The 16916-nt window shown below is 39.8% G+C and overlaps 1 protein-coding gene across 48 annotated transcripts in view; it reads right to left on the bottom strand.

Annotated features, from left to right (window-relative positions):
* The window catches only part of LIMCH1 (LIM and calponin homology domains 1), a 352732-nt gene that overhangs the window by 86306 nt on the left and 249510 nt on the right, over positions 1-16916 (bottom strand). For 42 of the 48 annotated variants that reach the window (XM_027970954.2, XM_027970957.2, XM_027970951.2 and 39 more), the window contains exons 4-7: positions 16508-16614; positions 11068-11098; positions 8975-9085; positions 381-576 (exon numbers count right to left, since the gene is read on the bottom strand). In XM_027970954.2, the coding sequence (XP_027826755.1) occupies positions 381-576; positions 8975-9085; positions 11068-11098; positions 16508-16614 (445 nt within the window). Of the gene's footprint in view, positions 1-380; positions 577-946; positions 1273-8974; positions 9086-11067; positions 11099-16507; positions 16615-16916 lie in introns of those variants that run through there. The other 6 variants (XM_027970969.2, XM_015096477.3, XM_004009792.5 and 3 more) reach the window with 1 other exon arrangement.

The following is a 16916-nucleotide window of genomic DNA, read 5'->3' as shown; positions in this document are numbered from 1 at the left end:
TTATACAGTGTGGTACTCACTCAAGCATTTCCCTTCCTCGTACCTGGAACATATAAACCTCCAGCACACTTTATGAGCTAATGGTCTGTACAGCATCTTGATTCACTGAGACCCAGGGAGGAATGATGTAATACATTTTCCAACAGAAGATATGCTCACTGAGGCAATGTTCAAACCAACTGCTGGCAAAGGCAACCCAAATTCTAAGGACCACCAAAAAACAACGTTAAGAGATTTTTTTTTTTTTTCCTACCAGTTTAGAGTTACCGCAAGGTAGGTATGGAGTCTGCCTTCCCAGTGCCAATCTCTCAGCTGGGAACAAGGCAGCTCTTGTTACTGTTTGATTCTAAGAAATGCAGTTTATTAAGGCTCCAACCTACCATCACTGCTTCCCCTGAGGACTACATCTGGCGAAGGAGTCTGCCGGGAACGGGAGCCAAAGGAATCCAAGCTGTCGAAGGAATCATCTCTGCCGTGTCGAGGGGGAGAGAGGGAGTCGCTGCGCTCGGAGTCCCAGCAGTCGATGTAGCCACTGTCTCGAATACTACGTTTGGGGCTCTCAATATCATCAGTCTCCTGTTCAAGAAGAAAACAAAAGGATTACAGACATTACTGCAACAGACATAGAGCCTATGAATATCAGGAAAATCAGTCCCCAGCGGTCTCCAAAAAAATCCTGCATATAGAATCACTGTGGAAAGGCTACAGCAAGCAGTTATCACACTGATTATCATCTGCAAGTCAACATTTCATTCTTCAATCCTTCCCTGCTACAACTTTCTCAAACAGAAAATCACACATATTTAAAAATAAAAAATCCCCAAGCATCTTGCAGTCCACAATGTTTAAAAAAAATTCGAGAAATTAAGAATAAAAGATCATCAAGTTTGGATTCACAAGAATACAATAAAAGATGAAAAGAAAAATGAAAAACAAAAGCCTTAACCTTGACCCGTCTTTCAGGATCCATAACTGCATGTCTGTTCCGGGACCCAGCCCCTAGTTTAGCCGCACAACTGCTTCTGTTTATGCTGTCTGGCTAAGGCACACAGCATTTGTTTTTGCAGCAGAATCAGTTTCATAAAATCCTGGAGCAGTATGTTCCATCTTCTGCTACCTTGAAGGGAAATTCCTGCTCTGAAAGGGAGCTGTCTTTTCTGGGGCAAAAAGTTTAAAAAAAAAAAAAAAAGCAGTGAAAAATATGCAAAATGCTTTTCCTGATGCTTCAGAAGAATCCAGGCATGCTCTCACCCTCGGCCAGCTCTTGGCGCTGGGGGAGCTGAAAGCACTTGTGGCTGACCCACATGTTCAGAGCAGTGAAAACAATGGCTGTCTTTGACAGCCTGTGATTATAAATTCTTTCCAGCGCAAGCAGCACATACTAAAACACTGAAACTCCAGCAGAAGAAAGGTCAGTCAAAGCCATCCTCACCCTCATATTATAATAAAAGCCTTGTTCCCGCCAGTGTCTTAGCATTAATTACTAGAGTCCAAGCTGACGAAAACAGAAATAACTCCGGTCACTCAAAGATAAACCTCAGTTTAATCTCTCCCAGACTGTTGCTTAAAATCAGGGCTGTAAATGACATCCACAAAGACTGGAAGGTCCCACTGCAGATTTCCTGGGATGCTCAGGCAGGTCCCCTCCACATTCCCCATAGAAAGGAAAAAAACAAATATACTCCATGTTAGCAACTTTTAAACACTGTCTACACTGACTTATATGCCCACCACAGCCAGTGTCTTTGTAGGAACTGCGTCCAGCAGCTTCCATCAGTTATAACCTCTGACTCTGACTTTAGTTAGATCCTCTGACTCTCCCCAGTGGAGGGCCCTCTCCGGGGACAGAGTGGCCGTCATTCACAAGGCACACACAGATCTCACATGAGGACTCAGAGTGAGCGAGAGGGGAAGGGAAGTGTGGAGAGGGGCACCCTGTAGCCGCCACACTGAGGGCCTGAATGTGGCCTGGGTGAGTTCAGCTGATATGACCCTCTGGAGGGAGGCAGAAATTCCAGTTATGGAAATGAAGGTAGCTTACTTGTAGGTCAAAAGTTAACCAGGACTTGTACAAAAGCCAGGCCTGACTTTTAGCAGGAAAAGGAAGAACTCATGACTAACTGAAAACTATATATCTAAATTGGATATGGTTTTGCATTTAATTTCTTTGGAAATGCAAGTAATTATCTTGGTTTATTTATCCACTGAGAACAGGCCAAATGGCTAATGTTATTGAACACTTACTCTGTGCTTGATGCTTTTTGTAGGCTCTGTTATTCAATCCACACAACCTACTCCCCAGTGATGTGGTTGGGGTTGTCCCCATTTTATAGAAAAGAATCAGAGAGTTTGAGTAACTTGACTGAGGTCACGCAGTAATCAGCCAAGCTGTGATTCTGACAAAGGACTCTGTCTCCAACTACCAAATGGCAAAAGCTGACAGCATCTGATGCACTTCAGTATAGTGACAGCTGTCATCATCAGCATCACCTCTTCCAACTGCTATATACTTACAGCCTGCTTACGCTTGCATGCTAAATCACTTCAGTCGTATCTGACTCTCTGCAACCCTACAGACTACAGACCACCAGACTCCTCTGTCCAGGGGATTCTCCCAGCAAGAATACTGGAGTGGGTTGCCGTGCCCTTCTCCAGGGGATCTTCCCAACCCAGGGATCGAACCTGTGTCTCATGTCTCCTGCATTGGCAGGCAGGTCTTTACCACTAGTGCCATCTGGGAAGACCCATGCTTATACTGGATGATGCTAACCTGGATGGTGCCCCGTCACTAAATGCTGTTTATGCCTAGATTCCCAACCTATACCTGCTGCAAGAAAGAGACAGTTTAGAGTAGGTTAAAAGCATGGTCTTGGAAGCTCAGCTGACAGTTTAAATCCTGGCTCCACCCCTTGTTAGCTGTCTGACCTTGGGCTAATTATTTGACCTTGGCCAATTTCAGTTTTCTCATCAGTAAAATGGAGCAAATAATATTTATCTCATAGGGTTGCTGGGAGGGTTAAATGTATTACTACATGGAAAGCATTCAGAAAAATGCCTGATGCTTAAGTGCTCAAAAAATGTTAGCTATGCATTCATTTGGCATGTAAAAGTCAATATATAAATCATAAAAAATTTATAACTGCAGTTTAGTACATAATCTTATATAAACACTGATATTCTTCTATCTCCTTCTCCATTTATATCCCATAACTAGATTCCTTGGGCCCAATTTCCCATCAGGGAGGGCAAACACTTAGGAAGCCCACATCTAGAAAAGACACAATTTCACAAGCTGCTTGGTATAGCATTACAAAACTGGATTTTCAAGAAAATAGTATCAGATTTTATTTTCTTGGGCTCCAAAATCACTGTGGGCAGTGACTGCAACCATGAAATTAAAAGACACTTGGCCTTTAGGAAAGCTATGACAAACCTAGACAGTGTATTAAAAAAGGAGACATCACATTGCCGACCAAGATCCGTATAGTCAAAGCTATGGTTTTTCCAGTAGTCATGTGTGGATGTGAGAGCTGGACCATACAAGAGGCTGAGCGCCGAAGAACTGATGCTTTCAAACCGTGGTACTGGAGAAGACTCTTGAGAGTCCCTTGGACTGCAAGGAGATCAAACCAGTCAATTCCAAAGGAAATCACCCTGAATATTCATTGGAAGGACTGATGCTAAACCTGAAGCTCCAATCCTTTGGCTACCTGATGCGAAGAGCTGACTCATTGGAAAAGATTCTGATGCTGGGAAAGACTGAGGGCAGGAGGAGAAGGGGGCTACAGAGGTTGAGATGGTTAGATAGCATCACTGACTCAATGGACATGTTTTGAGCAAACTTTGGGAGACAGTGGAGGACAGAGAAGCCTGGCATGCTGCAGTGCCTAGAATCACAAAAAGTTGGACATGACTTAGTTACTGAACAACAACAAGTATCAGGAAACCTTTCCCAGATACCCAAATGTCTCCTCTACCCTATCCTACAAACCACAGGAGAAAAAAAAGGAAAAAAACCCTGAAAGTCAACATGCTTCTTGGAGCTTCAGCTGCTTTCTCACAGGTAGTTATGAAGAAGAAAAATAGAAAGGCCATTCTGTTCATGACTTCATAGAAAGCCAAGAACAAAACCCTAGATCAAGTGAGAGCTGGAAGCTGAATGGCAGCTTGACAAATGTACACCAGGCCACCTGTGGCCATCCCTGGCCATAGAAACCTAAGGGTGAAGCAAGAGATCGGAAACAAAGATGTGGATGTTAGCAGGATGAACAATTTTATTGGATTCCATCAAGTCACTCAAAGGCAAGCTTTGCGAGAGGGCTTAGAAGATATGAACAACACAAAGGCCTGCAGTCTAAGTGCTCCTTTCTTCACGTCTATTAAGTTGTCTATGCTTCCCATCTAGTTGCCCAGTAACTGCATCCTGTCTTCTGCAGAGAGCAGTCCAAGGAGAGGGGATAAGACTTAAGGCTGTCCAGCGTGCTGTCGGTTGTTCCAGTAAAAGTGTGTTAATGAATGGGGTGGGAACTACTAGCTTCCACAATATTTTTGGATTATTTCACTCATCTGTCCTCTTCTTATCTTCCTTTGTCAGAGATAATGAGAACCAGCTAGGGTTGGTGAATGACTTACTCTTTCTGAGAAACTCCAGACACTTCTGTTTTACTACTCACCATTTTCTGCTTCTTTTGATTTATAAGGTGGTTAAATTCGATTCTGGAGTGTTTTAAGTTCTACTTTTTCAGCCTGATGAGCTGTCTCCACCCACCACGCTCTGGTTGGGAAGTTATTCATTCCACAGATACTGACCAAGCATCTTCTATGTGCCAAGCATTGTCTCAGTTCTGGGGACATAATGTTATGCAAATTCGAGAAACACCCTGTCCATCTTGGGCCCTACACTCTAGCACAGAAGAAAAAAGCAAACAGAAACACCAATAAATGAAGACAAAGTTGGACTGTATGTATCATGAAAAAATAAAGCAGATTAAGGGAAGAGAAGTTGCTGGTGGCTGTCATCTAGGGCGAGGTCTTGTATTTGTTGGCTTATCCAGCTCCTCCCTCTATCCCCATGTTCTGCTAATAACCCTCACCGTCTGAGACAGGAGTAGTTTAGGCCAATCATGGTATACCTTGCTCCTGGTCACACTGACTAGCTCAGAAATAGAACCCACACTGGGCCAGAGTACACCCCAGGAATTTTCAACCGGGGCCAGGGAGGAGAATTCCTTGCCTTTCTGGGCAAGGAGCTAGAAGCAGAGAATTCTGCTTTTGGCCATAGTCTCTGCTATGGCAGAATATCTACCTATAGGAGGAGAAGATGAATTCAAAGACAGACAGGAAGAGATGAGAGAAAGAGAGAGAAAGAACCTAAAATGTCAACATAGTTCCAGACCCTGAGATCTCTAGGGCCACCCTCATCCCCTCGGTTCTTCCTTTAATCTCACTATTCTTGTAGTAACTTCCCTTGGTTTAGCTTAGGCATCCCCTCCTTTGGAAGACCTTCTCTGACATATTCAGGCCCAGTGAAAGGCCATTATCACCATGCCTTCAGAGACCTTTACTGTCTAACGCAGTAGCAACCTACTATGAACACCTAATATGTGTCAGACACTTATGTTAAGGGCTCCACATGTATTAAGTGCACTATAGAACAAGTTGTACCATAGTTAATAATTTTTTGCACATTTCTACTAGAAAAAAATTAATATGAAATAAATCTCATGAATATGAATTAAATGAATATGAAATAAATAGCCTTTGTGAATGGAGAAGGCAATGGCACCCCACTCCAGTACTCTTGCCAGGAAAATCCCATGGACGGAGGAGCCTGGTGGGCTGCAGTCCATGGGGTCACTAAGAGTTGGACACAACTGAGCGACTTCACTTTCACACACACTGGAGAAGGAAATGGCAACCCACTCCAGTGTTAAGAATCCCAGGGACAGGGGAGCCTGGTGAGCTGCCGTCTATGGGGTCGCACAGAGTCGGACACAACTGAAGTGACTTAGCAGGAGCAGCAGCAGCTTTTGTGAAAGAAAAGCTTTAAATTTCAAATTTACTTCAGCTTGAGTATGTGCAGCATGTCTCTCAGTATCTGTTTTCCAGTTCTCTTCCAGTGAAAATGCCCATAATCTGCTTTTTATTGTTTAGTGGGAGGCAGGACATGGTAATTCTATTTATTTATTGCCTGTGCTGGATCTTTGTTGCTGCATGAGCTTTTCTCTAGTTGTGGTGAGCAGGGGCTACTCCCCAGTTGCCATGCACAGGCTTCTCATCGCAGTGGCTTCTCTTGTTGTGGAGCATGGCTCTAGGGCATGCGGGCTTCAGTAGCTGTGACATGTAGGCTCAGTAGTTGTAACTCCCAGGCTCCGCAACATGTGGGATTTTCCCAGATCAGGGATCAAGCCCATGTCTTCTGCATTGGCAGGCAAATTCTTTACCACTGAGTCCACATGCAGTTTTTAGATGAAATAAACTCTACTTTCTTCAAGTCTTTCCTTGCAGCTAGAAACGGATACGCGACCAAGTTTAAGTCAACAGGACGTGAGCAGAAGTGTAGTGCATGACTTCCCAGAAGTGTCTTGAAAGTAAGGCACAGAGCTTTCTTCTTCTCATCCCTGATTTCTCTTGGTTAAGAGGAGGACGTGAAGGCTAAAGCTTGCATGGCTACCTTGGATCAAAAGTCTATGAGTTGAGGATCATGGAGTAAAAAGACAGTAGGCCCCGGTTGGTCACAGAACCTCCACACCAGTCCTGGACAGCTCATGTCCAGATCTTACTTATGCGAGTTTGACATAAAACTATATTTAATCTAAGCCATTGGTAGAGTTTTCTGCATTTACCAGCCAAACTCAACCCTAATTGATAAAATGAGATAATACACAAAATGAGACAGTACACACTACTGTTGTTTGGTCGCTAAGTCGTATTCAACTCTTTGCGATCCCATGGACTGCAGCATACCAGGCTTTCCCGTCCTTCACTATCTCCCAGAGTTTTCTCAAACTCATGTCCATGGAGTCAGTGATGCTATCTAACCATCTCACCCTCTGTAGCCCCCTTCTCCTCCTGCCCTCAATTTTCCCAGCATCAGGATCTTTTCCAGTGAGTCAGTTCTTCACATCAGGTGGCCAAAGGATTGGAGGTTCAGGTTTAGCATCAGTCCTTCCAATGAATATTCAGGGTGATTTCCTTTAGGACTGACTGGTTTGATCTCCTTGTTGTCCATGGGACTCTAAAGAGTCTTTTCCAGCACCACAGCCTGAAAGCATCAATTCTTCTGTGTCAGCCTTCTTTACAGTCCAACTCTCACATCCATACATGACTACTGGAGAAACCAATCTAATATCTCCAGTTATCAAATAGACCAGTGAAGTTCAGGTGAGTTACTCTCTAGTTTACATAGAGATATGGGAGTACCACAGTTGGTTTTTTTTAGTTGCTATGCTTTGTCCAGTGATACTAGCTACTCCCTTGTGTCCTGTGACATTTATATTCATTAAAAAGGTAACAGCTGTTCACAATAGCCGGTCCTTTCAAGGCAGTTGATAATAACTAACTATCTCAAAAGAATCAGAAGTTAGGAGAGACTCTGCAGCTGCAGAGACCAATAGATGCTCAGATTTTTAAGGAGCCAGACTAGCAGTAAGAAATGTCAATAATGAGAAGAAATTACATTTCCAGAGAATCAAGCAGGGAAACTATGAGGCAGAGCTTTTAAATAGTTTAAAACAGATAATCCATCTATCATTATCCGAGTCCAAATTTAACAAAAAACAATAAACATTTAGATTTCACAAATCCAGAGTAAAGCTTACCTTTGTACTTTGCCTAAGTAACTCTTTTGAGTGAGATGAAGATTAAAGGACAAATAAGAGTTAAGACTAAGAAACAATGTGTTTGAGCGGAGTGTTTATTTTTCAAGGAATTGAGCTTAAAGGACTTTGTTTATATGTGTTCTGACCAATATGAAAGCTTTGTCCATTTAAACATTCATGCGCCAGCCTGTTTCTAGCCAAACACAAAGAACTGTCAGAACTATTTGCTTTAAGGAAAAAAGAATAAATTGTTAGAAAATTGCAGCAAATTCTTGCTTTCAGTATTCAAAGCAAAACTATAAAATATAGACGGTCTCTCACCGAGGTCTCATTAGTGCATTTAGTTTTCATGTTAGAGGAAAGAGGAGCAAGGCCTTAGATATCTCAGCTGCACTGCGGGTCTCATCCAAAACCCATGGGTGCTACTGATTCCAAATGAGTCTTCCCTCCTCACTGAGGCTTGCTGGGTGGGGCTGCTCCCGGGTGATAGCATATCCTAGTACTCTGGGTGAATTCTTATATACTGCTGCAACTTGGAACAGGCACACACAGGCAGGCACACACAAAACACTACTTTTTCTTGGGCAAATCCCTACCTTAGGTCAGTCTTTTCCATAATTAAATACACAAAACTCTATTACAATGTTTTCCAAATGTCCAGGTCATTCACATACAATGGTCATAAGATACACATCTTAGAGAGTATGTTTCTAATTTTTCAGAGACCAAGGCAAGAACTTGGCCAACGTTACCTCACCCATACCAAGGCCCTGACAGGTTAGCAAAATGACCTTTAGGATCAAAGTGCAGAGCAAGCCTTCATTTTTGTATAATACTGTGTTGTTTCATTCAGGCATTATTTCCCCCAAAAGCAGGCACTGAGCTCTTTGGCACCCAGAGTCATATACTGACAGACTGAATTTGCTCTTTGGGAATTAAAGTTGGATAGAGATAAGCCCTCCCATTCTCAGAAGGGAATAAAATTTCAGGTAGTGTGGGGTATGGGAAGCAAAGCTGTCATTGGTAAGACACATGACATCTTTGGCCTGTGCAATTTTATCACGTGGACCTGTAATGATCTTAAAAGCAAGCAAATGTGCTGCTTTCCCCACCTTGTCTAAACCTCACGGGATGAGGAAGAAAAGCCAAGTTACCTTTCTCATCTGAGCCAGCAAGCCTTCAAACTCCTTCAGGTTCAGCGTAGTCCCACTGTACGAGGCACAGCTGTTCGCTGTTTTGCCCAGCCAGTAAATGGTCACTAGTACCTGCGATACAGAACCATGCACAAAGAATTACTTTTCAACTAAGAAGTCAACAACGCTCCTCTAACAGGAAAGCAGGAAGGGAGAATGTGAAACACTAATTTACAAAAACCACCTTCCATGAGGTATCCATTCTAGGTAAAATTGTTTTACTAGGAACCCAATGCTGCATCAGTTAACACAAACATGATTCAGTAGTGAAAATAAGACCCTAGTTTTAGGAAGAATTTGGTTGTGGGAATGTGAGCAGGAAGGAAAAATAAATCTTCCAAAACTATTCTCATGTCATGAAGGTTTCAAAACCAGGAAGCAAAAATTTTCAGAAACTCTGGAGTCTTTACCCAGACAAGCAATGAAACAGGTTGTCAATTCCTTTCAAGAGTGGTACTTTTAAAGGCCCATAATTTCTACTTGCGGGCACAGAGGTTCTGCTAAGGCCATTAGCAAAAATTTTTCAAAGGAGTGAGAAAACATAATTAGTGGTTTCCAGAACAAGATCAACAAAATATATCTAATTAAAGTCAGAGGACAGCAATGTAATGAAGAATACATTCTGCAGAGACCTGGCTCTGGGGTACAGTTAGTTAGATTCCTATTAATCTGAGATGGGAAATTTTGGGCTGGGCAAGACTACTGCCAATTAGCAACTATTTGAATGTTTAAGAATGTCTATGAATATTCACTGGTCTGAAGCTTCAGTCCTCAGTTAATTTTGTCCTGTTTTTCCAAAGAAACTGTCCACAAAAGCGAATTCTCTTTACACTGATTTTCCCACAGAACCCCACAGGGCCCATCTGAAGATAAGCTCCATAAAGTTGAATGACCGGGATCTCAAGCCTATGGAAAAGCTAAGACTATGATTTTGTTTTCACATTTGGTCTTAATGCTTCAGCTAGGCTGGGAAGTATTTACTGCACCTCCCTCTATTTGCTAGGCCAGAAAATGCTTTGGACGGCATGATATATGTACAAGCTTCCAGATGGCAACAGGCCCAAAATATGGTTATGTGCATCATTGCTAAGATGTGATTTGGTTTTCTACCTCTGTGGGAAAATGTTAGTTTAAGAATCCTTCAAAACTTCCAGAAATTCTTTTTTAAATGATTACTTACAAATAAATTTCTAGAGTACAGACAATTGCAGACGTCAGGACATGAACTAGGCCCATAAAATAACTCGTGTGTGCTAAGAGTATGAGGCTCTCTTGAAAAGTGTAATAGGAGAACAAAAGACAGGACTGTGTTGTGTTTTAGATTATGGCGTTTCTGTTTAAAACTGTATGATGAAAAATGCACATAACCCTGGTTTTATAGAGGAAGAAAAAGGAGGTAAGAATGAAAATGTCAGTCAAATACAATAGCACCCTGGAAATTTTTTTAAAAGTGGAGGGTCACAGCCAATTCTAAAATTTTATAGACAGAAGATCATTTCGTACACTCTTCAATTTAAACTTAAAAGAGCACTAATGTACTTGCCCTTGGAAAATAAGATCTAACTAGAAAAAGATGATTTTGGAAGGTATTAATAAAAACCTCAAAAAATTAATGCCAAAAAAAATACACAAAAGGTACAGGCCCACAACAGTCAACAGTATTTATATTATACTAATATTTTCCCCAAAACAACTTGCCCAACTGCTTAATTTAATAACCCCATCTGTGCTTATCCACAGCAAGGAAGTAATGCTAGTGCTCAGAGAGATCATTCTGTGTTTAAGAAACCAAATTACAAATAGAGTGCAAGATTTCATTTATTTCAGATGGAGCTCTTATCTAATTAAAGAGACATCCCCCCCAAAAAAAAACTACCATTTTTATTTCTATCACTGACATTAATTTTTCTATCAGAGGCACATACACTTGTTTTCTAAGAATGATTCTTTCTAGCTAGGCATTTGAGAGGCACTGAACTTATGAGGTAAAATTTATACCTGAACCACCAACGTTAGAAGGAGAAAAGCTTAGAAAGTGAAGCTAAAACACTTACATTTTTCAGCTTCCTACTATAATCAAGACTCCTAATTAGGAAAAAGGAAAAGAAAATATGATCAGTTTCTTCACTGTGATCTTCATTTCAACATCTCTAAGATATATGTGAAAGCTAACAAATATAATGAAATCATCAGAATATATTATTTTTAAGGTCTACGATTAGTAATTTCAAGTACTAAATAAAATTACTTAGAAAACAAAATATAGAATGATAAGATGGGATTAAAATTCCATAGTACACCATGGAAAGATGAATGTTTTGTAACATCTGGAAAATGAAGGATTCCAGTTAAAACTAGGACTGTTTATATTTGTATACTCAGAGCTGAACTGTTCAAGTAAAATTTTGCCTAGGTTACTTATCACTGTAAACTGAAATCTGACTGCACTTCCCAAATCTTCTTTATACAAGTACTTTTAACAAAGGTCTAAAACTACTTAATTAAATAGACCTGAAAAATATATGTAGAAGAGGCAATACTATCCAAATATTTGTTCTTTCCTGCTATGGACATAAATTAGTGTTGGGAATTAGCCCTTAACAGGAAAATATGCATGCTATGTTCAAATATACACACACACATTCTTAAATATACAGAGACATTTATTCTCAAACTATAAACAAAAAAGCTACTTGGTGGTACTTTCTAAATATTCATACAGTGAAATATAAGAATTTCTTCTAAGTTATCCTAAGTTTTCTTTAGCATGTCAACAAATAAATACTAGGAAAACAAATGCTACATTTCTTTTTTCCACAGAACTTCAGTTGGGGGTTGGGGAGGGAGAATGTAACTCTACTGAAAAAACTAGTCAAGAATTTCTTCAGATATTTAGATCACAATTACCTAACTGCTGCATATTCTGATCCAAAGTACAGATTAATGAACAGATGCCCAATTTTAAGCCAACTGAGACTGGAGGGAATGGAAAACAACATAGTCCACATCCAGGATATACACCATCAACAGCCACTCGCATTGTAAGAAGCAGTGGTCCAATTTGGATTTGATTAGGAGCATGTTTCATATTCCCCCCCATTAACAGAAAGGATGATATGTCATTAACTGCTTAGGTGTTTGCTAGGATTTTAAAAAACTGAACCACAACAGCAAAACTAGATGAAAGCAAACAAAAATCTATTAAAGATTTGAATTTTTTGTGAGAAACAACAGGGAACATAAGACAATGAACATTTTTTGACTAAAATTGTGAACCAGTTCGGAAAAAAAACAGTCACACTTGGCACACACTAGGAGCTCACAAAATATTTGTTGAGTGACTTACACACAACAACCAATTACGTGAAAATGCTTCTAAATTTTTCAGAGACATCCTTGGGAGCAACCCAAAGGCTTCCTCCTTTCCATCCAGTTGCTGCAATTCTCTAGAATGATATTTGCTGCAAGCCCTTTTGGAATATGCTTTCATTTCTCACCAATGTCGTCTGGCACCCATTACAGGTAGAGTTCACGAAATTACACACCCAGTAATCATTTGCAGGTTCTCCCTCTTTCTTTTTTTCTCTACTCAAGTTACTTCTCCAAAAAAAAAAAAAAAAAAAAAGAGTAAGAAAAATTACCTACAAAGAAAGCTAATCTAAAGAGTACTTTTAAAAAGACAATTTGAAAAAGTATCAAAATTATATATGTACATGTTGGCCAATTTACTTTTCTATACAGCAGAAACTGACATAGCAGTGTAAAGCAACTATACTCCAATTAAAAAAAAAAAGCATCAGAATTTTCTTTTTGGGATCCACCCCTCTACCTATTGCTTTCAGTACTAACTGGTGTCAACAGGGTGTTTTCCATCTCTGCTAATGTTTGGCTCAACTTTCAGAGGGGAAAGCAGAAAAATATAGCAGTTTCTACTTTCATTGACCAGAGCTATGAAATCCACATCTGTTACAAATGTCTCCAGACAGTACTAAGATAAACCAGCAGCACTTACAGAAAAGTTGTGAAGCAGATAGTTCATTCCCTGTCCCAATCCTCCTTAATGCTACAGAAGATTTTCTAAGTACCATAAATGAATTTATGGCATAATTTCAATATAAGGTTCTTTGTGTTCTAAATATTCATACCATGAAATTAAAATTCTTTCTCTATAAATATTCCTAATTCAACCTCCTATAATGCTTGTGGACCACCCCTCATACCACACTCATCCTTGCTCATTACCCTTCTACCACACTGGTTGTCCACTCTTCTTTCTCTTTCTAGACATCAAGTTTGTTTTTCTTTCCTAGCCTTTCTACCTACCCTTCCTCTGCCCTGAATACCCTATAGATCTTTGCATGGCTGGCTCTTGCTTTCCTTTCATGCCTCAGTCCTCAGCTGAAATGCTACCCCTTCAGAGAGACTATTCTTGACACCCTTTCTTTTTTATTACCCCTCAGTTTTGTTGAGCTATAATTGATATAAAACATTATATAAATTTAAGGTATGCAACACAATGATTTGATATATATATATATATTGTAATTGTCACTATCTTTTACATCATTTATTACTATTTTATTTTCTCCTCAGCACCTATCACTCCCTGCAATTTTTAAAAATCTGCTTCTCATTTCTTGACACAGGGTATATAAATTCCATGTGAACAGAAGGCCTATTCTCTAGTGACCAGAAAGGATCAGACACAAAGTAGCTGCTCAATAAATCTGTTGAATGAATGAAAAATATCAGTCATAGGGGAAAGCGATGGGCAAGTGTTTCGAAACAAAAATAATAATAAAAGGGAAGAAAATAAGAAGAAATACAAATTGGGAGATAAATGGAAAGATACGATAAAGAAGGGAAGGGAGGCACTGGGACGAGAAGGAGACAGAGAGAAGAAGCAAAAGAAAGATAAAGGACAGAGTAAAGAACAGGAGAAGGGGAAGATGGCCTAGTAACTGAGAAGTGATTGTGTGCCACGGGTCTAAGTGACTTTTTCTCCCTTTGGATTGCTTTCTGTGTCTCTGAATTAAAGTCTCTTTAGAAGTTGGTTGAACCATCTTCCCAGATCTGCACTGAGCAAGCTTTAGCTAGAATCATACCCGTAAGAATATTCTGTCCAATTCCATTTTACATATGAAGACACAGAGCCCTACTGAAGCAAAGGCTCTTGCCTTGATTATAGACCTAAGGGGTAGCATATGTAGAGGCAGACCCTGGGTTTCCTGATGCCCAGAGTTTTACAGAAAAGCAATAAAGGTGATATGAGTTCTAAATTTCTAAAACTAATCAGTCTCAGAGTTCTCCTGGGTTAGTAACATACTGGTTTAGAGTGACTTAAAAAAAAAATGAATGCAGCTGCCAACACTGTCAAGTGAACTTTCCTTCACCCTCTAAGCCATGTGTGTGTGACTAATGATTACCTACCATGCCACATAGTCACTATTGTTTCTGGTCACTTGCCACCCAGGTGAAACTACAAATATGAGATGAGGCAGAACCTGAAACAATTTCCTAAGCTGAATAATGATTTATACAGGCTGGATTTAGGTGTAGAGCAAATGGAGCATGTGAGCACTAAAATGAGGTTTATGGTGCTTTCCATATTCAAATATCATAATTTTTATTCTGTTATTTTTGCCCTTAACTAAAGTTTTTCCATGAGAAATATTAAAGAGCAGTCAAAAGGTACAAACCTCTAGTTATAAAATAAATAAATAATGGGGTTGTAATGTACAGCATGACAACTATAGTTAATAAAACAATATTGCTTATTTGAAAGTTGCTAAGAGAGATGATCTTAGAAGTACACACTGCAAGAAAAATACACTTTATATAGTGCCAGTTGTTAACTAGACTTACTGTGATAAGCATTTTGCAATATACACAAATATTGAATCACTATATTGTACATATGAAACTAATATTATAGTGTATGTCAGTTATGTCCAACTCTGTGTGACCCTATGGACTGTAGCCTGCCAGGCTTCTCTGTCCATGGAATTTTCCAGGTAAGAATACTAAAGTGGGTTGCCATTTCCTTCTCCAGGGGATCTTCCTGAACTGTGGTCCTGGAGGAGACTCTTGAGAGTCCCTTGGACAGCAAGGAGATCAAACCAGTCGATCCTAAAGGAAATCAACCCTGAATATTCATTGGAAGGACTGATGATGAAGCTGAAGCTCCAATACTTTGGCCACCTGATGCAGAGGGTTGACTCACTGGAAAAGACACTGATGCTGGGAAAGACTGAGGGCAGGAAGAAAAGGGGGCAACGGAAGATGAGACGGTTAGAATGGCATCACCAACTCCGTGGACATGAGTTTGAGTAAACTCTAGGAGATAGTGAAGGACCAGGAAGCCTGGTGTGCTGCAGTCCATGGGGTTGCAAAGTGTCGGCTATGACTGAACGACTGAACAACAAATGTCAATCATACGTAAAAAGAAGGCACACTGACAACAGAGAAGTGATTTTTATATAGTCAGTCATGGATGACTCTCCCTTATTCCTAGTCATAAATCATAAAATCCAATATAAATTCCAATTTGATTTCATTTAGTAGTTTCCATATTTCCCCCATCATTAAAAAAGCCAGTATCAGCAGGTAAATACCCCAAAATTCACATTTCTGAATTTTGGTGTCTCTCTTTCTTATGCCCTTCTATGATAAAATGACCCAAAAGTAATCAAAAGGAGAAGTACATCCAACCCATTATTAAAGCATATTAATGCCAAACACTGTTTGACTAATTTGGAAAATGTTTTATATGAATTTGGTAGAGTCTGAACAACTTTTAAACTACAGGAAAGTTACCTCTACCATCTCAAAAGGACTCTTCATCTCATTACTCTGCTCACAGCTATTTCTTTACAGAGAAGCACATTGCCTTTTCTTTTACTATAACATTCTTTCCCCAAGAATTCTTTGGCCCCGAACATGGCTCACTGAGTAGATACAGTCAACAATAGTCAAATGGCCAATGATCCATCTTCAGAGAACTTAATCACTGACACATAGGAGAAAACAGTTACGAATGTAAATGAAGAAGAGATTTTTCTATAATCTATTGCCCTCTTTGCATAATAAACAGAGTTCAGAACTGTTCAGGAGTTTGCAGTCTTCCAAGAGCCTATTCATATGCCCAATTGGAGCCAATAAAAGCTTTCTGTGTAACCCAAATAGATTCTGTGCATACTTCTCCCTTGCCTCTCCCTCTGTTGAGTTTCACCTAAAAGTTTCCCTCCTTGTCTCTAAAATTCTAACTCTATATGCATGATTTTTGCATTTCAAAAAATTATGTTTAATCAGAATGAAAGTTACGCACAAGGGAAGGCCAATGTGGCTTGTTCTGAAAGCTGGATTTTCACCTTCACATTTCTATTTTATTAGGCATGTCCAATTCTCTGCCTCTTAGACCTTACAACATCATCACAAAACTGCAAATCAAACCATAAATGGGTTTCCCTTGAACATAAATCGTGCATGACTTACTTGACTGTTACTCTGTTGGATGTATCCTGTAGGTCACTCGGGTCAAAAAGTTGAGATTCTTTAAGGCCGAGCTCTTTACAACCTCTCAAGAATAATATGATATTGTCCTGGAAGAAAGAAAAGAAATCTAAGTCTATATTATCTAATATTATTTCATGAACCAGTCTTTCCTCTTTAATAGTCCAAATCACTGGAGAGAAGACAATCATTAGGACAGTCAGAGTCAGAATGAGTCATGGCTTGTTAGATAATAAAATCATACTTTGTTAGGAAATCCCAGAGTAAACGGACACTTCAAACTTCTGAACCCACAGCTATATCAAATTCATTTTTCTTCCCTTTACCTTTCACGTTGGTGTAAAACTGTAAGTTAAATGCCACTGAAAAATAAAACTTAGGACTTCCTTGG

This window comes from Ovis aries, chromosome 6 (genome assembly GCF_016772045.2).
Source record: "Ovis aries strain OAR_USU_Benz2616 breed Rambouillet chromosome 6, ARS-UI_Ramb_v3.0, whole genome shotgun sequence".
In the NCBI taxonomy this organism is placed as follows: Eukaryota; Metazoa; Chordata; class Mammalia; order Artiodactyla; family Bovidae; genus Ovis; species Ovis aries.
Note: the sequence above shows the minus strand (reverse complement) of the source record. Positions and strands in the feature narration are given on the sequence as shown.